We start from the raw sequence: 23,304 nt of genomic DNA, 5'->3' as shown, positions 1-23,304 counted from the left end.
TAGGCAGGCAGTCCAAGACCCATCAAAAACGAGTAGGACCAATATTGTTTTGAATTGTTCTAAAGGAGAGGAAGAAAGTCCCTCATAAATGTGTCTCCCTGTCCAGTTGAGGGAGATATATCTAGAGAGAAAAGAAACTAGTTTTAATAGAAGTAGGGCTCATTATAAAGGTATAAATTCGTTTTTAAGCTAGAAATCTTGGAGTGAGTATAATTAGTGACTACTTTTTTCTAATGTAGCATTAGATAAATACAATACCCATCAAATTATATATCAAATAATTTTAATACTAACAAAATATACCCATAACTTCCATGAAAATGTTCTATCACGAGCCTAAAGGTCATATTAGAAGCCTTTTTTTTTCGTTATAAGGTCATATTAGAAGTTGTTAGATACTAATCTATATTTCTTTATGATTTTATTAACACAAAATAAATGATGGATTTACATTTCCACAAAATATCGATTTGGTGGCCTCAGAATTTTTCAAAGTACGTAGTACCACTAGAGCAAGACTATGTGTGTATCAACGAAATTTTTTATGACTTAATAAAGAACTCGGCCATCTGAAAATCAAACAATGATATCTAACTTAATAAACCACCACTTTAAAGTTTAGATGCATCTGAAACATGAGCTTAAAAGCGTTATAGATGATAATATTGCTAACCCAGAAAAGAAAAAACACATTCTTTTATGGAAAAATATAAGCTTAATGAACGTTATGGAAATTATATTTTTTTTTTGGTTAAAGAGAAAATTATAATATACATTATATATAATTATACAAAAAAGAATTAAAAAGAGAATAAAATAAAATGAAAACTACCCGTGCCATTTTATCCAAAACTTTGATCCAAAACGAGAGAAAATAAGTGAGTCATTTCTGTTCACCAATGGCAGCTCTTCTTCTGCCAGTTTCATCTTCTCCATCTCACTCTATCTTCACCCAAAATCTAAATTGTAAGATCAACACTAAAATACCACTTACTAAACCTAATTTCATCCCTTTCTGTTCTCCTCCTCCAGCTTCTTTATTTGAAGAAAATTCAACTCCAAATTTATCAAAGGAAGTCTCCACCAAGTCTGAATCTTCCACTAGTGACCCAGTAAAGCTTCCTTTCAGGTTAATTCCATCTGGGTTTCTTTCTCTTGATTTCCATTTCTATCTTTTGAAAGTTTAAGTTGGTTTCCATTTTTATTAATCTGTTTAGTAACTTGTTGAGGTATTTTATGGATTATGATGCCTCTAATCTATGACTTAGAGATTTTGAAAATAGATTATCTAATGAGCTTGAGCTCAAACTGTTTATGTTCTAGATTTCTAGGTCATATTGGTGAATATTAAGTTTGTGGATCTCCAACTGAAAAGCTTTAGATATTATATTCTTAGTTACAAGATTTGCTTTCGTCAATGTGGGACTAAACTCACACCATGGCGTTTCTTGATTTTGAATGTGTTAGTAGGGGGTGTAAGGCATGCGGGAAGGAAGAAATAGAGAGGGGTTGTAATGGGGAAGGGAGGGTTCAAGGTGGGATAGCAACTGTCCCTGGCTTTGGCTGGTGGCCTATCAAGGCTTACAGGCCTTGCCCTGGTTTTTTAGCATCTGGTGGAAGGTATAGGCGACGCGGGCAAAGCATGGACGAAGTTGCTTGGGGAAGAACCGAGAGGGAAGTTTCTATCGTGACTACTGACGAGACTCAATCAAGGTAAAACTTATTGTGTAGGAAATTACAGACAGTTTTTAGGAATTTTGAATTGTCACTTTGCCATTGTTCTAATTTGTTTTCATAACTAATGCAGCACAAAAAAGAAAAGCCCAAAAAGCTTCAAGAAGTAACGACTTATGACACATAAACATTTCGTTCGCAAACTTAATCTCAATTTCTAAAAAAAAAGTAGAGGTTATAGCTCTCTCTCTCACTCTGTTAGATAAGCATCAGTGTTGCAACAATGAGGTAATGGGTTTTATCATTCTTGTCTTCTGTTGTATACTCCACATATTGAAATATGATTTGTGAGCCAATCAAGACAGATGTATAAAATGTTTCTTTTTCATTTTTATGTGAGTTCTCCTGCCACGAGTAATTCACCTTTACAGAATATAATTTGTTGGTTAAATGTTTTGTACGTGATATACCGATTTCTTTTGAACTCGTTATTTTGTTGTTTGTTATGTTTACAGTATACTTTTCGACTTAAACCTGAAAATGTTTGGACATTGATACCGTGATAGCGGCTATTGTACTCAACTAGTAAGCTCGTGCCTAGGTGCAAGGTTTTATATCGAAAAACGATTTGTGTGATGTAGAATGGTGTCTTTCCTTGTACTGTTTGCATATAAGGGCTTCTCTAAAGCCAAAAGCTGAATTAAGAGGTGATGCTTTCTTTCATACTTATGAGCTTAAAATCCGAAAGAACGCCTTAGAGAGTTACGCTAACAAGAATCACCTACTACTCCTGCATCTACCAACTATATAAGGTTCTTTTAAGCTCGAACAATCTTTATATAAAGAACACTTGATTGGTGGGTAATCTGATTAATCCACCCAAACTCATAGGTGAAGTTGATTATAGGGGGGTTGGGGGGAGGGGGGGAATAAGGGGAATAATGGTAAAGAAACAGAAATGAAGCAAGGAACCCAAAAGAAGGGGTGATCAGAAAAAAAAAACATAGTGGAGAGCTAAGAAAGCTACGACCAAAGGGCTTGGAATGAAGCAAGAATTGAGAAGAACACGAGCTATTTATGGTTCAAATATGGTATCTGAATAATTTGGTTGAACATCATATGTTCGTTAGTCAAATTTAACTGGTAATTTTTTTTCCCTTTTGTTTTAGACCTATTTCCTCTCTTGTCTCTACTCGTAAAAGATTAGTTGTTGGCGATCGGCCGATCGGTCATACGCATCGGCAGACCAGTCTGCTGAACGGGGCGTGTCGGAGGGTTTTATGGTCCACACGGCCCCATGGCCACCACTATTCTAGATTCTGGTGGTGCCCATTTAAATTCCTTCTCTCCTCTTTGGCTTCTCTACTAGGTAATAACTCTGTTTTTTAGAAGAGTAATCTTCTATAGGAGTAGTAGTTAAAAATGGAACCACCAGAAATTAATATTGAGAGTAAAATCTCAGAAACATTGATTGAGATCTTGAAAAAAGCAGACATGGATGAGATGACTGAGTTTAAAGTTCGATGTATTGCTTCTGATAAACTAGGCATTGATCTCTCCGTTCCAAAACTCAAGCAATTCGTCAGAAACGTTATTGAATCGTTTCTCATTTCCATGGAAGAAGCAGAAGAAGAACCTGTACCACCTACCACCGTCGCCACACTAATAGCACCACCACCACCCACACCAGCATCAACAGAGAAACCACCACCACCATCATTAATGGGAGAAAAAGAAGAAGAGAAAGAGGAAAAAGAAGAAGAGGATATAAAGCCAAAGATTGGTGAGAAAAGTAATGATGGTAATGGAGGTGTCATTATTTGTGAGGTACATAATAAGATTCCCTTTTTTTAACTCTCAAAACCCTAGTCTTTAAACCCTAATAGAAGATTTGGATCAATTAAGAAAACCCTAGTTTGGGTTGTGTGGTTTTAATTGTTGTGCAGTTATCAAGTAAAAGAAGGGTTACTGTTCATGATTTTAATGGGAGAACATTGGTGTCTATTAGAGATTTCTACCTGAAAAATGGAAAGCAATTCCCTTCCTTTAAAGGTAATAATAATAACCTAATTAGCTTAATTTGTTAATCACACCTTTTGTTTGTAATTTCATCTCTAATTGGGTTGTCTTGATTTGTTCCATGGCTGCCTTCTCATTATCTTAACTTGCTTTTTGTTTTCTTAGAATTCTATGATTCAAAATGATTGACAAATAGTAACAAATTTTCAATCAAATTAGGGTTCAGCCGTCACTTCAATAGTTGGTAATTCGGTTTAAGATTTCTTCTTATTCGTTCTGTGGGCCTATGGCTATTAGAGGGTTTCTTTCTCCTATTCCAATTCTATTAATGCCATTTAGATAATCGTTATGCATCAGATTCATCTAATGATCTTGGAAGTAAGAGAGGTTAAGTAAGTAGTTTGCTTGAAGGTTTTTCTTTTTGAAATATTAGCTCAGGTTTGGTATGTTGTGAAACTGTACGATTCCAAGTTATGTATTGGTGTTATCTACATCTCTCTTTATGTGCAACCGTATTCACTTGTAGTTAGTCAATTGTCAGCACGAGCTCGACATGAGTGTCTCTGGATGTTTATAGTCATGTTTAAACTACAAATACTTCGCACCTTAGTTTGCCAAATTCTTTTTTCAGACTATGGACCGGTTGATATGATCATATAATATCGTTTAAGTGAACACTAACAAGGCGTAAATAGATATGATAATATTTGCAAAAATTCTTTACATACCAAGGTGGCCATTATTGGAAACTTGATGTTTCAATTCGTTCCGCAAGGATTAGCCGATTAGTTTAGATATTGTATGCTCTCTACGGTATAGGCATTGTGGACTAGGTTAGATGCATGGGTAATGTTCTAAATGTCATTTGTTTGGTTCATTTTAAGTCATTTATCTTGCAACTTCACAATTAGATTGTATGTTTAAGAAAAAATACGCCATTTGAGGGTCTATTCAGCACATGATATGTTTTCTGCGTGGCATGATCACTATATGACCAGATAGATTTTACAACCTCTTTCTCTCTCTATATGTGTATGAGTATACGTGTGTACATACTTTAAGGCTTTGACATGCTCTCTTAGGTGTTCATTGTATTTTTCTAAGTCAAGTCTAAAATCTAACTCGAATCAGATTTCAGAATGTCTGTTTTTGTCTGACTTGTGATGTTTGAATGGTTGATTTTGGGCCCATTAGACTAAGATGACTAAGATTCAAACAATGGGAAAAAAACCACCACTCTGGTCGCGTATGTGTCCATTGTACTCTTTCTAAGCACCTCCATACTTTCTACGTCATACTCGCAGGAATAAGCTTATCAAATGAACAATGGTCATCCTTCAGAACTTCAGTTCCAGCAATTGAAGAAGCAATCAAGAAAACTGAGTTAAGATTAGCCTCAGGTATACAGAAGGTATTTTCTTTTTCAGTTATAACGGCAACAACCATGTGCATATACTCTGTACGCAGCTATTATAACGTTTTGCACCGTCCATCATAACCAAGTTGTATCCTTGTCTGGACAGGTTCATCTTCTAAAGGAGAGTGTAGTAAAGTAGCATCTGATTATATCCAAAATATATCTGAAAATGGCAAATACAGTTAGTTGAAGGAGAAAAAAACACTTCTTGATGATATCATATGACCGGCTTCTTTCTTGTTCGCCCGCTATTTATCACAAAATTGCTACAAATTAAATCAGAAAATGGCAAGACTGAAAGTAGGATTTATTTTTTTTCCTCTTTATACCAGTGACTCAGTGAGCCTTTCCTACAGCACCTCCGTGCTCAAATCAGACAACATTAGGAGCAGTAGTTAACTTTTTCTTTCTTTATTTATCCTTTCTTTTATTAAAGTGTCAATGTGTTGTGATCCATTGGAAAATAAATATTGGGAATTGAGCTGGGTAAATTGATTTTGGCCGCAAGATTGATTTTCGTGGCAAAGCCTATTTTTCACCCACAAGGGGAGAAAGTCAATTTTCCATGGTAAAATTAGGTTGGGTGAAGTCTAACAAATTTTACCACTTAAAACATGAGAAATTGATTTCTCCACCCTCTCGTCTCACTCGAGGGTAGGGATGGGACGGGCATATCAAAACCTACTCGACATTCTAATGCACATAATAGCATAGAGGTTTTGTGGATGTTGTAAAAGCAAAGTAGCAACTAGGTAGAGAATCAACATTACGAGAAAAAAAGTCACTGACTAAAGCTCCCAAACAGTATATAGGAAAGCAAATCGAATGCATTGAAGGAGAAGAAGAAGAAATCCTAAAGTTTTTTAGATGTTTTGGGAGAGAAAGTGTATTTGAATGTGTTAGGATATTTTGGAAACCAAATAATTAAAGAATGACTTGAATGCTAATTATCCATATTATTTTAAATTTTATGTATCATTATTCATAATATTTTGACAACTTCTTGTTGATAGAACAATTTTCTGAACCGAACAATCATTTTCCAATTCTAATTTAAGACGGAAAATTGAGAACATGACCACCAATGAGGATAAACATAGGAACAAATAATGAAAAACAAGAAGATCATCATATCTCATTCCAACTTCATGAGAAATATAAATCCTATTACAACATTACTAAATTCAAAAGAAAACATAAGGAAGAAAATAAAATATAGGATAAGTTAGTAACTTAGTATATCCTAATCAATAAGGAAAAGCTTCAATTACACATGGTACTGCAGAAATCTGAGTGATTTTGTAACTTGCAAAACCAGCTGCATCAATCAATTTCTTCCATTCTTGTTCTGTTCTCTCTTTTCCTTCATAAATCATCATATCCATATCCAGATTTAGTCTAGCCATGAAAAAAGGATGATTTAATTCCATGTCTAGAACTACATCGACGATAATAACTTTACCCCCTTCCTTGGGTAAAACTTCTTTGCAATTTTTTAGAATTTGAATGCATTCGTCATCCTTCCAGTCGTGAAGAATGCTCTGTTTTAGATAAATTTCCATCAAAAAGCATTAATATAATTTTTCCGAGTATTCAAATTATCTAGAAGCACGTAAAACCTATTATAGTCTTTTACATCCAAATAGTTTAAAACACCAATTTCGGCTTCAAAACTATATAGTGTGATGCTGGCCCCAGCACTATCCTGGCTGGGATATGTGTCAGATAAGACACTTTCTTTCTCTAAAGCATGTCTGGACACATATCTCGATCGGAATAAGAAAATCATTTTTCAGTAGTTAATTTATAAAAATAAATGAAATAAAACAAGTAGTAATTAATTACCTTCAACAAAATAGCATCAGCAGAGGGAATTGATTTGAACATATCACCTTCAATTTTGAGAATGTTAGGAATATCAAGGGAATCAGAAATCACATGAGGAAGATCATAAACACTACAATTAATATGTGGGAAAGCCATGGAAATAGCTTTGATAACAGTTCCAGTTCCACCACCAACATCAACAAGAGTTTGAATTCCTTGGAAAATACTTCCACAGTTATTGACTAAAGCAGATGTTACCAATCTAGAATCACAAGCCATTGCTTCATTAAATATCTTATTTTTTTCAGGATTAGCACTCATATAATCCCATACATATTTCCCTAATGATTTCTCAAAAGCATTAGTGTTACTCACTACTCCATCTTTCAAATTATGCCATGGAGACATGATATCTTTATCATTTATATAAAGAATTGCACCCACCATTGAGTTCTCCCAACCCTTGATCAGAAATTTGGCTGGTGGTAATAAAGAATATTTAATTTCACCAAATGATTCTTCTTCTTCTTCTATCTTGAAAAGCTTCATATGAACTAAATAACGCATGACTCGGTAAAGTCGGTCTAAGTCAACGGGTTGAACAGGTAATTTTGAAGCTAACTCGGATAGAGTCATGGGTTTTCCATGGTTGTGAATTGTATCAGCAATTTCAAGTTCAACTGCTGTTTTCATAACTAGGGTTTCTGCAAAACCATAGATGTGGTTCCAAATTTTGGCTTGGGCTGCTTCATCAATCTTGTCTGCTCCTTCCATCTCTCTTTTTTCTTTTTCTCTCTCTCTCTCTACTTTCAAGACAGATGGTATTTGGTTATGTTGTCAATGTGAGAATACTAAGTTAAGGATTAGTCCTGTTTTTATAGTGTTTTGGGCTTAATTTGGATATTACTGTGAGACTGATAGAGTAAAAAGAGAACTATTTTTGGGACTTTTCTACCACGAAAAAGGATTGGGGACACAGGCTTCATTATTCAGGACACGAGTAAGTGGGAGAATAGTCCCACATGAGATAAGGGTAACTAGCAATCAAGAATATAATGTATAGGCCGTCTCCACTCATTGTCAATTGGTTTTGAGTTGGATGACCACAAACTTAACAAAAGTATCTATACCCGAATTCTAGTCCATAAAACCTGTCCAATAGAAGCACGAGACCACAAATCCGATAGACTGACCCGCCTAATAGTTTCAGCATGCCATAGTTAATCAATCTTAAAAATTGCTAATGCAGTGTGAACTAGTCTATCAAGTATCAAAGAGAGAAATTAATATCGGTTCCTGAAAACTATGTTTGGAACCCTAATATATTTTGTATTTCTCATAATAGGGAGGTGGTCTTAATCTTTACAATGAGTATTCTGGCCTTTCTAGGCATAGGTCAAACATATTTTGTATTTCTTATGTACTTTGGGAGTCCGAGTAGCATTATCCTATTTGATTTATATTTGAAGAATGCTTGTGCCGGTTGGGGTTATTTATTACCAATTTAAAAAGTATGTATTTATGTCCTCTATTAAGCTAAATAAACAAAATTACAAAGTATTTTGATCACACATAAAAATGTTCAGTTACACATTTCTTTAATCATATTTAACATACAAAGTTTGAATGTGTTTAACATAGATTTTAATAGGCAATCAATTTTATTAACTTCAAATTTTTATGTAGAATTTGCACTAGCATAGATGAATAAAATGCATTTGCACATAGAAAGAAGATCTTATATAGCATTTTTGTAATAAAAAATAACAATAATAAGTGGTGGTAGTTGTAGCAGTAGAAGTGCTAGGAAACCACAATTAGAAAATCTTTTAGCATATCACCCTAAACCATAGTAATTAAGGTATCAGAGGGTCACGTTCGTAGACTTTGTAATGTCTGAAGTACTTTATAATATCTTGAGCATTTCATCTTACAGGCTCCCAAATATCTCATGTCGGTTGTATGTAATCACAACGTAATATACATAGTTGACTTTCTCGTTTGATCGAAGAAAAAAATAGTTTTAAAAGCAGAAAACAATAGTTTAAGCTAATAATCACATATTTAAACCGAGTACTAATTAAGTAATTGGAGGACCTGTTATTTTTTTTGTTCAAAATGAAGGACATGTGTTTGCTTGAGAGATATCCGAGCATTGACATGAAGATATCGTAACATGATTCTGTTTTATTTAAAAGATCGTGATAAACGGACTGTAAACAATATTCACATCAAGATATTGTGATAACAAGAGCACATGGTCACATGGATGTTCAGTGATTAGATAATGTCTAGGGAGTAGTACTAAACTATTTACTTGAAGGAATGCACATGTTAAGTGATTAGATAATGTCTCGGAGTAGTAACTCAAACTATTTACTTGGAAGGGGCGTTTGATTTTTTATTACTCATAAGTGATACCACTAACCACTTATTAAGTGATAATTACTTATTAAGTGATATTAATTATAAGTTACATCGCTTGTTTTTCGTCACATCTAAGTGTTTGATTTTTAGTTTTATATTAATTTTAAATGTTATGAAAATGAGTAATTGTCTATTTTGACTTTGAAGTATTTTAAATATTAGCAGTTCATACTAATTCATTAAGTTCACGAGTTTAGGTACAAGAAGACTAATAAGATTTATTAATACTTTGTGTCAAAAATACAAATAGTAAACAATTAAGGATTAATCATGAAGGAGAAAGAGGTCACGTTGCACCATGAAGTTCGGGTGATTTTATTATTAGTGAAGGAGGAGAGATGAGAATAATCTCGAAAAAAGATTTAGGTGAAGGATGGGAGACAAATCTTCGCTAAAACCATAAAGAAAATTTTGTATTTATCATTAAAGTTTTGTTTTTTGTTATAATTATATTGGTCTTTGTTATATTAGATGAGGGATAAAGATGTTTTTTTTAACACTTATAAAAGTGTGAAAAAATAAGCTCTAATTTAGAGCTTACTATTTTGCACTTACTTTGCCACTACTTAGAAGCGATTTTCACTTATTGAGTGAAAAAACAAACGACCTAAAATTGTCGGCCTGCACTTAAGAAGTGAAAAGTATTTAATAAGTGTAAAATCAAACACCCTCTTAGATGAATAAATTAATGGGTTAGTTCCGTTTTGGCCCCCAATTTGTGACTAACTGGTCCTTATAGCCTCCAATTGTGTCTAACAGTTCGTTTTGGTTGCTATTATGTCCAGCAGTTCGTTTTGATTCTAACTTTTATCAAACATTTCGGTTTTGCCGTAGTTGATATGATCATATGATATCATTTAAGTGAACACTAACAAGGCATAAATAGATATCATAATATTTGCAAAAATTCTGTAGATACCAAGGCGTCCATTATTGGGAACTTGATTGTTTGGATTCATTGGGCGAGGATTAGCCGATTAGTTTAAGTATTTTCTGTTATCTATGGTATAGGCATTGTGGACTAGGTTAGATGCATGGGTTGTGTCAGTTATTTGTTTCAGTGTCATTTATCTTGCAACTGCACAATTAGATTGTATTTTTAAGAAGAAAATTCGCCATTTCTAGGTTAGGATTAACTCTGGAAAGAGAAAATCCCAGACAATGAAGAAGAGTTACGAAGGAGTAATTGTTAGGTTAGTAGAAGGATGAAGTGGAAGATTTTATCAGTCGATAATTTCACCTTGTGACTATTGAGTTATAGGTTCACCATTGTTTTACAATAAATTCTTAGAGAGAAACAATGAAGGATGAAGGCGAAGGTTTTAGATGATGAAAGAGATAATTATTTTTACACCCATGTTTGTTGTGCACCTAAGATTTGTGTTTGTCCATTTATTGGTCTAGTCTTGCTAGTAATTACTAATGAGCCGAAAACCAACATCTTCGTTCTTAAATTAGAGAACATTACGAGCAATAGTTAGCTTTTTGTTTCTTTTTATTATTCCTTCTTTTCTGTATTAGCACTTTCATCACTATAAGGGTCCGTTCGATACGTTGGGAAAATGGGTTGAGAAAATCGATTTTTCACTGTTCGATTAGACTCAAAAAAGTGAGAAAGTAGGTTTTATGTGGTAAAATTGGTGGAAAAAAAGCCCGACTTACCACCTAAACACATGAGAAATTGGTTTCCCTGTCCTCTTATTATTTTTACGCTCTCTCTGTCGTTTCTCTCACTGGACTCTCACTCTTACAACAACAACTCTCCATCTTAAACTCTCTCACATAATTCAAGCAAAACCCCATTTCTCCCCACTCTCCATTACTCCTCTTTTTCGATTGTCATTGATTTCTTCATGGTAATCAATTAGGTTGTTGTTGATTTTTTATGATAATGAACTAGGTTGTTGTTGATTCTTCATGGGAAACAATTAGGGTTTCTGTTGGTTTCTTCATGGGAATCAATTGTCGGTGATGTTGAGTTCAAGTTGTTGTCGATTTTGTGATGGAGAGAGAGAATTGGGAACTTCTTTTTTTTTTTTTTTTTTTCAGAATTCGACCACGGTCTACGTTAGTCGTTACAAGGCATAGATGCATCATGGAGATTGTGGACGGTAAAAAATCACACAATTAATAGATCGTCGATTGGTGGGCCACCAACAACTTGGGCTTTAGACCTCGAGACGGACGAAATTCCGGTTGGACCTGTAGACAGACAAAAACGAGTAAAATCGTGAAGTCTTTGGGACACCGGGATGGTGTCTTGCCAAGGGCACTCCGATGGTCAAGTCAGCAAAATATAAAAGATAAATATTAATCGATTGAATGTTGAGGGTGTCACCGTGTTGTATCGTCGGAGAGTGGCTAGACTCGTAGAGTGGCCGGAGCTTCGACTCTACGGGATAGTTGGTCGGATTGATCTCTTGGAGCAGGTCGAGAGGTCGTCTCGATCGGAGATTCTGGATAATGGAGAAGTGAGATGTAACAAGGACTTTAGAAGGACTTCGAGAGTGATGGAGCTTGAAGATATAATATCGTCGTCTAGAGTGATCCCCTAGAAGATTACCCTTCAAGTCTTCTGGAATTTATAGGTCGATTATCGTCGTCTAGAGCACTGATCAGAAGATACTAAAACTGAGAGAGAGAAAAGTGTTCTGTAGTTTTATAGTCAGTATTTGATGCCTTTGGAGTCCGAGTCTCCTTCTATTTATAGGCGGCTGATGGACTCGTGGAGTCTATCAGATCCGAAATACTTGGGGTTGAGGGTGACTCTGAACCCTAAGGGAGACTCGTTTTAGTCGTCGATCTGTCGCCTAAAGCAATTTGACCGTACGATTACGCCGCCTCGACTTTAGACTCTTCGTAGTCTGAGATCGCCTAAAGGTACTTAAGGCGACGTGGGGTTTTAGAGTGACTTCGTCAAATGAATACGTGGCAAGGTCTCCGGAGTTGAGGTTGACTCGGAAACCGGCAGGCTCAAGGGGTGCTTGGAGTATTGTTACTTTTAATGGGTTATTGTTCGTCTAGATGGACGCTCACAAGGGCTTAGAGCCGTTTAGATTTCTAATGGATCTAATTCCACGTTGGAGAGTGTCCAACCAGTAGGCAAGTGGGATGGACCCAAGTGATGTTAATGCAAATTAGGTTGGGCCTAGGCGGCATTTAGGCGAACTGGGCCTAATACGATTTTTGGTCATTACAGAGAAGTAATGAGCACGATAACCGCCTAATTTAAACTGAGAATGAAAGAGGCCTAAAGCCCGACAACGAAGAGGCCTAAAGCCCGACAAATTATTTACATTATTCATAGCCTACATTACATAGGATAAATCTTGATGGCAACTGCTTCTACCGAGACTCGATCTCACGACCTCATGGTCTTAAGAGGGGTGTCCAACCATTACACCAAATGGTGTGGACATTGGGAACTTCTAAAGGCGTCCAATCTTATTGCAAATGGTGCCCGGGTGTCTTTAGAAATTTCTTTTCAACTTTTTTTCTACCCTACGAAACACAAAAAATTGAATTTGTGTAAAAAAACTAAGTTTTCTTTTTCATAAGATAACATTGTGGTTTTCACATAAAATATTTCACACTATCAGACAAACCCTAAATAAGTTTCTTTTATTCCTCCTCCCTTTGCCCACACCCAGCCATCAGCTGTCCATAGGGGTGGGAAGATGGCCAGGCACCCTCCTGGGTCAGCTCGACTTCGAGGTGGATCGCGGGTACTCGAAACATGTCACGAACATACCCTATCTATCCAACGGTATCTAACGAGCGGAAAGTAGTCATAGGTCTTGACCGGATAACTGTTTTGTTTAACCCTATAGACACGATCAGATTGATTGAGAGACGTACCGCTACTCTATAGACACGACCCTTAGTTTTATAGTGTGATCTAACGGTCTATATACGGGGCTCCTGACCATTGGATTATAAAATCCTAGGATCTCTTAGCACTTCTTCTAGAGCTTTTTTCTTTGGGGCGGCCTGCATACACCACTAACATGAATTCTGGACTTTTTTGATGTTGTACGATTTTTAATTCTGTATCACTCTAGAATCTCGTAATCGATGACTACATTAACATTTCTCATGGAGGTTAACTGTGCAAATATTTTAAAATTAAGTTTTTTTCGTTATTTTATTATTAAGTTGGTGGTTTGCTTGGAATCCGACCGATCCGATAACGAGGAGGTTCGTCCGGTCAGTCGGTCCATGGGCAATAGTTAAAGAAATTTGTGATTTTGACCAGACTGGACCTAGTAATTGAGTGGACACAAAATTTTGGTTCACGACCGAGAACGACCTGGGATGTTTACTCCCGCAAAGCCAACGAGATTCTTTGTTTGAATTGAGCTCTCGCTAAGGTTCGGGAAATATTAGTTTTATGATGAAAAAAGTGAGAAACCATAGGGAATCATGGATTTGAAAAGAATGTGTTGAGCGAATGGTCTGGTCACCTTTGACCAAGTTAAAAACTCCACAAATTGACTGAGAGATACGTGGGCCGACCCACATACAAGTCATCAGAGACAGATCCAACGGAGCCCTGCCACCTGAACCTAATTTTCTTGACGCATTAACCTGTCCTAGCTTCGAGATAAATCAGGTCAGCCACGGGTAAGAGCATTGCTCAAGATTTTAGAACAAGGAAGGTCTCCAGAAGTCAGCTTGGCACCATGACTCTTGTCTTTCCTCTTGGCACAAAAAGGGGGATCCGAGCTAACATTTGCTTAACCTAAGCTCTAGCTTGGACTGAGGTTTGGAGAAGAGAGAGAACAATCATTTAAGCTTGGTTTTGTTGTTCTCTGGTTATTAATCGATAAGTCGATTTCTCTCTGTCTTGGCTTAATTTCGACAGAGTTTCCTTTCTCTAACTTATAGAGAGATAAACTAATAAGGAATAATGATTAATCAATATTCCTTCTTTCGGACTAACCGAGATAGGTGTTAATGTAGTCGAGGCAAGAATAAATTCTCTTTCCTTAAGACATTTTACACCCCCGTAACAGTACCAAACGTTAGGGTGAATGCCTTCGGGATACAACGACTAACCTTTCAGAATTTTAAGATGGTACTTCTATATTCTGAAAGCGGACGAACCTTTGTCAGTATTATGAGCTCTTGGACTAATGCGGATGATCTTCTAAATGCTTCTGAAATTCAAATTTCACTCGAGACTTCTTTCTTCCTTTTCCAGATATTCTAGTCTAACCAGAACCTCTAGAAAATACTTCTTTAATTAGATATTCTAGGCTAACCAGAACCTCTAATTGTTAGAAGGGAAGAGAAGAAGAAAGTGAATTGAATTGATGTTTTAGACGACCTATGATTATCACTCCACTCAAAACTTCTTTCTTCCTTTTCTAGATATTCTAGTCTAACCAGAACTTCTAGAAATACACCCTTAATTAGATATTCTAGGCAAACCAGAACTTCTAATTGTTAGGAGAGAAGATAAGAAGAGAAGAGAATGAATTGATGAAAAATGAAGTGGGTTTGGTTGGTTTATATAGGAGTTGAATGGGTGCATAGTGTCTGTTGGGTTAAAAGATGTATCCATTCGAAAGGAGGGACTAAACAGAAAGAGTAACTGAATATTGGAGTCTGTTGGACCCTGGGACGTCGGATCTGGCTAGAAAACTCGGGTAGAACGCCCACCGTTAGATCAGTCCCGAAATGTGCCCACAGATTTGGATGCGCGTGGTATTCGCTCAAACGACCCCTGATCTAACTTGTCCCGTTTGACGTTTCAGACCCTGACTTAACCGTTTTTTCACCCAAACTTCAAACTCGAATTTCTCATTCATCCGGAATCGGATTCGAGTAATTCTTTGCTCTAAATTTAAGGTCTCGACGAGACGAACGCAATGGCGCGTTCGGTTTCTGAGTTTGACGAGTCGGGTCGAGCCAAAATTGGCTCCGATTCCAACAATCCCCCACATGAATGAAAATTCGAGGTTTACTATATACAAACATACTATACTGACATACTGACACTAAAAGAGCTCATATGCGGAACTTCGCTGCATCGGAAGAAGGTAGTCTTTCGACTTTGAACCTTTCCTAGTGAATAACTACAAGGTCTACAAGGACGGCAGTGAACTTATCGTCTTGAACTGAGTCCTGGAAATTGTAAACCTGAATAGCTATCACACAGCTAATCCCTTACCGACTTAGGTTCTCGGTTGTGTTCATTTCGGCCCTGAACAATCCCGAATTCATGTGTGCTTTAGAGAAGTCGGCCTAGACGACCTTCCCACGGAACCGGCATCAATTCACACACATATAGGTTATCCGTAATAAGGTATCCTGCTATACCTCACGTTAGAATCAAGTTCTAAGTTTTCGGATTCATTAAAAGCTTAATGCTTAGCCTCTCAATGCAGGCAACACTGTTATCATCCTAGGAATGGGTAAGAGATAGAAATCTCTTACAGTGTTACTGTCGAGTCAGGATATAGCTTCAGTTGCCCTTTGAACCTAGATCGTGGGATCTCCAGTCATCTAGGTAGGGTTTCACCATGCCTTTACTCATTTACTTTAGGCGTTTTTGCCACATTCCCCTTGATGATGCAATTTCAACTCTCTTGTTCACCCTTGTTCTTTACGGATCCGCCAGGTAACTTAGGATTGAGTATAATTTTAATTTATGCATTCCTTGAGAGCAATTGCTTTACGGTGCTAGTCTATTTTATTTTGAATTCTCTAGACTTACCGTATTAGTGCCCACGCAACAACTACTCAGGTTTATTGCGTGCACTGGCTTCAATCACAAACAAATATCCTCCAGGAAGTTCACCTACTTCCTTTGCTTTCTCAAAAGCAATGTATCCATCAAGGCCTTTAGGATTACATTGTTGATCCAGCTATGCACGTCTGCCTCTGAGGATTTTGTGATATCGTAGCCCTTAGTGGTTTGTCATATCCACTATTTTGTATCTGAGATTCGAGTGTTGTCCACATATCTTCATTTTCCTTTATGACATGTACAAACATTAATACGAGTCTGCTCAGATACCTAAGAACTATTTGTTACTCTGATAACGCTTTCTTGAATTTGTTCAAATTCAAGTATTTATGCTTATCGTGGTTTTTGAGTGGTTATTCTACCATTCTCTGTTTAACCATGCACTTTAGATTATTAATCATGAGTAACGATTCAATCTGGAAAAGCATCGAATCATATCTTCTTAAACACTTTCTTATTCCTAACTAGTATTGTCTGTTCTTTTGAACAGATGATTCACGGTTGAATCTCGTTACTTAGTTTAGGATTAGGAGGAGAAGTTCTTTCCATTTGTGTTTTTCCAGATTTGTTGAGTGAATTGGACATTCACGTCATTACTTATATTCACACACTTGATTTCCGACTCTTGTCACAACTTAGTGAATATAACCATAGTTCTTCACTCAATGAAACCTTATTGACCAAACACTCTTATTGGTTAAATCTGGTTTCCGAGGTACTCTATAATTTCCCTCTTTTTACGTCATTATGACGTTATATCTTCAGGAGAATTTGTAGTTCTATATGCCATTTTATTTCTTTATAATTGGCTTTTCGGTTCCTTCTCGGGTCCCCCCACATTTCAAGAGTATTTTCTCTTATTCGTCAACTTGGGTGGAATCTAATACTATTCCATATAGGGTACCGTTCAGATATGTAATAATATCTGCCCCCACAGTTCTAGGGTAACCATTGGATTCTCCTCTTTAACAAAACTATTTCCGTACACAATTTCTTTAGTGTAGTGTGTTTAGTTTTGTTCTATAACATGATGATTTATGATCATTAGAACCTTGAGATATAGTACAAGGTGAGTTCCTCTTTTAACTCTTTCTTAAGTTATATGTCGTAATCATATATACTCTCTTGATAGATTTAAACTGTCGCATGATCATCAAAGTTATCATTCCCTATTTTGTCCTTTATCGTTTCTAGATTTCGTTCATACTCTTGAATCGAAAATCTTACCAAGACCCTTGAATTTATTATTCGAGTCACGTCTAGACCGAATGATGTAATATTCAATTTTACGTCTTATCAACCTTAATTCTCTTGTCTATCCAAGAATATTAGGTTGCCATGAGGATTTATAAGGACTATTCTAGGGACCTCTTTACAAGGACTTAAGGATTTATTTATAATTACTCCTAATTTCGAGATCTTTCAGCCAAGGTCCTTCCGTTTAACACATCTGAGGATTCCTTGTAATTCTAAGACAGGCCTAAGGACCTTCAAGAGAATTATTTACTGCCTGAATATGTTATACGAAATAACTTACTTTCTCGAAGACAAGTTTGATTTCAGAATTTTGCATTCTTCGTCAACTTTGTATTCGAGAATGTTTCACGGAATTGTTATTATCTCAGACCGATGATTTCTTTCGAACAGTTCATCGTCTCGCAGCTATTTGTATAACGAGAACATTCTGTCATCGACCTTGTCTAACCGTTTAGGTTGTGACATTTGTCTTGACACACTTCTTTGATTACTTATGTGATTGTCTTCTTCGATTCGTCATCGAATTGAACCTTTAGGATCATGTATTCATCATTGATCGCTCTCTGTATTCTCGATATACGGTTTCACACCCAGTATTTATGTCGATACTTGGTGGTCAAGGTGTTGCTTAGTTTTATGATGTCTCTGTTATCGAGAGGATATTTTAAGAGTCATCAACTAAGTCAACATTTATGGTCGCCATGGGTTGAACCTTATTTCTGTTCATAGCTAGTAATAGATTTTAGTGAAATACTTCACAAAATTCATCGAGATTAGATTGATCATCGATTTTAATCTCCACTGATCGAGTTTTATCCCTTCTAATGTTCTGTGCTTTCATTCTACCAAAAGAGTCGCCGTTTGATGAACTATGCCATTCTTGGCGTATATCTCGGCGAAAGGAGATTCATACTAGTCGTTTCTTAAAGCCTCAATCTTTTTTACAAAGTTGAGTTTCTACTTTGATTTTATAAAGCTCGAACTTTTCGACTGCTTCATCCTTACACTTTAGTAAGTAATATAGCAGAAACAAGTGGAGTCATTGATGAATTTCCTTTTTCCACCTTATGTTTGAACCATTCTTAGGTTATAGGGTTCATTGTGAATTAAGTCTAAAGACTTTGAACAACGTTTTAGTCATTTTGACTATACACATGTTTGACATGTACGTCTTGAGTAAATTTCGAGTTTCGGAATTTAACTCCAAGCTCATTAATTTCTTTAATGACTTATTATTCACATGTCCTAATCTTTCGTGACAAATATTGGAGGACTCAACAATATACGCATAATTATTAATTTTATTAATAATAGGTGCCTTCGGCATTACATGGGTAACTTTTAATTGAAATAACCCCCCACATAAGTGGCCCTTTCCAATATACATCATTTTCTTAAATATGATAACGATATCTGACAGAAAGATTAGTCTGAACCCGTTTTTACTTAAAAGAGAACCAGAAATCAAGTTCTTTTGATTGTCTGGAGCATGGAGTACATCGGTCAAAGTCACCTCTATTTCGGAAGTGAATTTTAATACGATCTTTCCCCTTCCTTTGACTTGGGAGGTCGAGCCGTTTTCCTTGAATAAGGTCTCTCCTTCGGCTACCTCTGTATAGGAAGAGAATAGGCTTTTGTCACTACAAACGTGATGATTTGTCTTAGAATCGACCCACCATCTCTGGTTGTTAACCAGGTTATCTTCATGTGCCTCTGCACAGAGGTTCATCTTATGAAGTATATCAAACGCCTTTTCGAATTCAGTAATCATTAGACGGTGATTCCGATTTTCGGTGTCTTTTGCTAATGAAGCTTGGTTATCGGCTTTTTCCCTTTGACTGTCATATGTGGAGCGACAATCTTTGGCTAGGTGGCCTCGCTTTCTACATTTGTAGCATTCGACAGGCCTTTGCCTTTTCCTCGACTTGCCTCTGTTTTGAGATGGACCCTTCCGCTTCAGAGCGAAGTCAGTTCCCTTGAACATCTCTGGGTTTTCCACGTATGTGGTGTTAGGCTGAAGAACCCGTAGGGTTGTTCTTGTTCTTGCCATTTTTTCTAAAAACACACAGAAAATAACCCAGATCAAAATCTTATAACCAGAGAAATAATTGTTATATATAAAATGTCTTAAGATTGTTGTTCTCTGGTTATTAATCGATAAGTCGATTTCTCTCTGTCTTGGCTTAATTTCGACAGAGTTTCCTTTCTCTAACTTATAGAGAGATAAACTAATAAGGAATAATGATTAATCAATATTCCTTCTTTCGGACTAACCGAGATAGGTGTTAATGTAGTCGAGGCAAGAATAAATTCTCTTTCCTTAAGACATTTTACACCCCCGTAACAGTACCAAACGTTAGGGTGAATGCCTTCGGGATACAACGACTAACCTTTCAGAATTTTAAGATGGTACTTCTATATTCTGAAAGCGGACGAACCTTTGTCAGTATTATGAGCTCTTGGACTAATGCGGATGATCTTCTAAATGCTTCTGAAATTCAAATTTCACTCGAGACTTCTTTCTTCCTTTTCCAGATATTCTAGTCTAACCAGAACCTCTAGAAAATACTTCTTTAATTAGATATTCTAGGCTAACCAGAACCTCTAATTGTTAGAAGGGAAGAGAAGAAGAAAGTGAATTGAATTGATGTTTTAGACGACCTATGATTATCACTCCACTCAAAACTTCTTTCTTCCTTTTCTAGATATTCTAGTCTAACCAGAACTTCTAGAAATACACCCTTAATTAGATATTCTAGGCAAACCAGAACTTCTAATTGTTAGGAGAGAAGATAAGAAGAGAAGAGAATGAATTGATGAAAAATGAAGTGGGTTTGGTTGGTTTATATAGGAGTTGAATGGGTGCATAGTGTCTGTTGGGTTAAAAGATGTATCCATTCGAAAGGAGGGACTAAACAGAAAGAGTAACTGAATATTGGAGTCTGTTGGACCCTGGGACGTCGGATCTGGCTAGAAAACTCGGGTAGAACGCCCACCGTTAGATCAGTCCCGAAATGTGCCCACAGATTTGGATGCGCGTGGTATTCGCTCAAACGACCCCTGATCTAACTTGTCCCGTTTGACGTTTCAGACCCTGACTTAACCGTTTTTTCACCCAAACTTCAAACTCGAATTTCTCATTCATCCGGAATCGGATTCGAGTAATTCTTTGCTCTAAATTTAAGGTCTCGACGAGACGAACGCAATGGCGCATTCGGTTTCTGAGTTTGACGAGTCGGGTCGAGCCAAAATTGGCTCCGATTCCAACAGGTTTGCCCGAGCTTCAAAAATAACTTGAACAAAGTTATATGATGTGGAAGGCTTGAAGCAAGCCAAAAACCCACTATCGATACACGAACTGATCAAAAGATTTGTCAATGTCAAAAGATACGCCATCGTTGGGATACTATCCCCCTAATGGCCATCGAGACATTGCTCATTCAAGTAGGAGCCTTACCACCGCATCATCTCAACTGAGCATCACGACCGATCATCCAAGTCTATATAAGCATATTAGGTTTGCTCTAAAAAAGGTTTGAAGGTTTAATTTCTCGACTCAGACTTGAGCGTCAGTGTGGTCTCTAAATTTTTCGCAGGCTCTGCTTCATCAAATCACACAAAAAAGATTCATCACTCGATAGTTGATTCTTCATCATCTGAGAGATAAACCGGAAACTACTTTCGACATCATCAAAGGGTAAAAAAGAAACCGTCAACGGGGAGGCAACTGAAAGTTAGTCATCCTTAAGAGATCATTTTGGTGAATGGGTCTTTTGGGGGGGGGGGGGGGGGGGGGGGCAAATTGAATAAACCGTAAAGAGAGTTAGCGCGGGAATAATATTCCAGTGGCAGAACACCCTTAGGGCGCATGATAGCATACTGAGGGTGTTCTGATAGACTGAGCAAAGACCTGAACCGGAAGATATACCAAAATGGAACCTGCAGACATTGTGAAACAGAAAGATATGATCACTATAACCATACCTGAACAAGAACTAATACATGCACACAATTAATTCAAGGATAAGATCAAAAGAAAGCATATTGATCAAGTAATACAAGTAGTAGTTCAAAAAACTAGTCTAGAATTGAGAGAAAGAGAGAGAGAGAATGAAGAAAGAAGCAGAAGAACCAACTGAAGAAATAGAAAAGATGCCTGAAAAAGAAACTAATGTTCAAGAACAAGATGGATATGGCAACCCCATCATTTGCAAGGTGATCAGGAATAACAAAGTTTTTACACTATTTGTCCTTGTAAATGTTGAAGTTTGAAATTTGGGTAGTTTGTAAAAGATGGATCTGTAGATATATTTGAAGTAGTTAAAACCCTAGCTAGTTATGGGAAATGATAGAGTGACTTAGAAATTGGTACTTAGAGGGTGACATATTTCCTCATTTAGAAATAAAAGCGGTCCCCACCGTAGTCAAACTTTGAAAAAACCTTGTCTCTTAGTGATTCCACATCAGCTGGGCATTAAAATGCCCAAAAAATTTGGGCTCTCTAGCATCTCCCGCTAGTTATTTTGATGGTTATGTTTTTGCAGCTATCAAGCAAGAAAAATGTGGTGATTCAAGATTATAAAGGGAAGAAACTAGTGTCTATGAGAGAGTGCTATGAAAAAGATGGAAAGTCCTTCCCTTCTTCTAAAGGTACTAACTAAATCTCTTCATGATCTATAACTTAGCCTCATTTTCTTCATCCACCAACTCTTATCTTATTGGTTTCCTACTAGTCTTCTATAACTTAGCGTTTGAAACTAATTATAGCATTATTTCTACAACAATGACACATCGGCTGAAATCTCGGCCTAGAAGATATTTTGAGAGAAAAAAAATGATAGGAAAAGCGACAAAAATAGGCATGCTCCAGACCTTCACAGGCATCAACTTTTCATTGACAATGAAAAGTTCTTCAAGAGAGAGAGAGAGAGAGAGTTGAGTAAAAAATATAAACAGTTGATTTCGTTTGGTCTAGAGTATGCTTCGACTTTTACCCTCTTTTAGAGTTCCTCGTGAGAGAGGGAGAGAGAGAGAGATTTCACTGAGCCACAATGCTCATTTCGCCATTATGTTGGATTTGAGAGAGATCTAGATGTATGAAGATTAACTCCCGAGATATGAGCACCATTCACAAATCCAACATTGAGAGATATGAGGTCGACAATCAAAATCAGATCTCGATTAAATTCTCTAATAGCTCATGATTAAATGTCTATTTGTATTTTGTATTTTATTCTTAAGCCCGTCTATTAACCATGGGAAATGTTATCTCAGGGATAAGCTTAACAAAAGAACAATGGGAAGTCCTGAAAACATCAATTCCAGCCGTGGAGGAAGGCATCAACAAAATGGAGTCCAAGTTGGGAGACTAATGTGTTACAAATAAAAAAACATCAAACATAACTTGATATTTCCGAAGTAACAAGACCATAGATATTTGATTTTTAGTTATTGTTTAAAATGGTTTTATAATTTTGAGACAGCCAAGCCCACCTTAGTTCTTTATGTAACACTTTCGACTCTCAACTACGGAAAATGGGATTAGAATTTTACAGTAGAAAGAAGTGACAATCTTGTTTGTCTTTACAAGTCTATACATATATATATAGATATATATTTAGATAGGGAAGGTATAAAAGGGGAGTAAAAACATTGATTTAGAAACATCGAAATCAATATACTAAGTTCATAAGGTCAAAATTAACTTGTTAACTTTGTCTAAGGACATAGGTTAAGAAAACCCTTGTTCCATCTACCTTTGTTCTCTATTTATGAAATGACTTCAAATACTTAGTGAACTTTGTACATCTGATTTTCACCAAAGAAACCAACTCATTCTGGTATTTATGCATTTACCTTCACACCTCAACTAAACCAGTCTTGTTTCTAATACCTCAGAAAACTTTCATAATGCACCCGAAAATCTTAT

At 36.5% G+C, this 23,304-nt stretch overlaps 4 protein-coding genes across 7 annotated transcripts; 3 read left to right on the top strand and 1 right to left on the bottom strand.

Moving 5' to 3' along the window:
- Positions 1-784: 784 nt before the first annotated feature.
- On the top strand, positions 785-2,125 carry LOC147534692 (uncharacterized). 2 transcript variants are annotated; one of them, XM_086646787.1, is made up of 3 exons: positions 785-1,129; positions 1,471-1,713; positions 1,808-2,125. In XM_086646787.1, exons 1-3 carry the CDS (start codon positions 900-902, stop codon positions 1,842-1,844), a joined length of 510 nt encoding a protein of 169 aa, XP_086502913.1. In that variant the 5' UTR covers positions 785-899; the 3' UTR covers positions 1,845-2,125. The 2 variants fall into 2 exon arrangements, with proteins under 2 accessions (XP_086502913.1, XP_086502912.1); XM_086646786.1 differs by having other exon boundaries at positions 831-1,129; positions 1,468-1,713.
- An 855-nt stretch (positions 2,126-2,980) lies between these two features.
- LOC147534691 (RNA polymerase II transcriptional coactivator KELP-like) lies at positions 2,981-5,617 on the top strand. Of its 3 annotated transcripts, none has more exons than XM_086646784.1 (4): positions 2,981-3,501; positions 3,621-3,726; positions 4,998-5,093; positions 5,217-5,617. In XM_086646784.1, exons 1-4 carry the CDS (start codon positions 3,097-3,099, stop codon positions 5,294-5,296), a joined length of 687 nt encoding a protein of 228 aa, XP_086502910.1. In that variant the 5' UTR covers positions 2,981-3,096; the 3' UTR covers positions 5,297-5,617. The 3 variants fall into 3 exon arrangements, with proteins under 3 accessions (XP_086502910.1, XP_086502911.1, XP_086502909.1); XM_086646785.1 differs by having other exon boundaries at positions 4,998-5,104; XM_086646783.1 differs by having other exon boundaries at positions 4,998-5,351.
- Positions 5,618-6,220: 603 nt separating this feature from the next.
- Positions 6,221-7,787, bottom strand: LOC147534690 ((RS)-norcoclaurine 6-O-methyltransferase-like). The gene is made up of 2 exons (XM_086646782.1): positions 6,956-7,787; positions 6,221-6,651 (listed from the first exon to the last, which is right to left on the bottom strand). Exons 1-2 carry the CDS (start codon positions 7,709-7,711, stop codon positions 6,358-6,360), a joined length of 1,050 nt encoding a protein of 349 aa, XP_086502908.1. The 5' UTR covers positions 7,712-7,787; the 3' UTR covers positions 6,221-6,357.
- Positions 7,788-21,287: 13,500 nt separating this feature from the next.
- LOC147534689 (RNA polymerase II transcriptional coactivator KELP-like) lies at positions 21,288-22,959 on the top strand. Its single transcript, XM_086645955.1, has 3 exons — positions 21,288-21,590; positions 21,920-22,025; positions 22,650-22,959. Exons 1-3 carry the CDS (start codon positions 21,486-21,488, stop codon positions 22,745-22,747), a joined length of 309 nt encoding a protein of 102 aa, XP_086502081.1. The 5' UTR covers positions 21,288-21,485; the 3' UTR covers positions 22,748-22,959.
- Positions 22,960-23,304: the final 345 nt, after the last annotated feature.

The sequence above is a fragment of the Eschscholzia californica genome, unplaced genomic scaffold (assembly GCF_041429995.1).
Source record: "Eschscholzia californica isolate CP2 unplaced genomic scaffold, dmEscCali1.0.p SCAF_6, whole genome shotgun sequence".
Lineage (NCBI taxonomy): Eukaryota > Viridiplantae > Streptophyta > Magnoliopsida > Ranunculales > Papaveraceae > Eschscholzia > Eschscholzia californica.
This window is presented reverse-complemented; position numbering and strand designations above follow the sequence as displayed.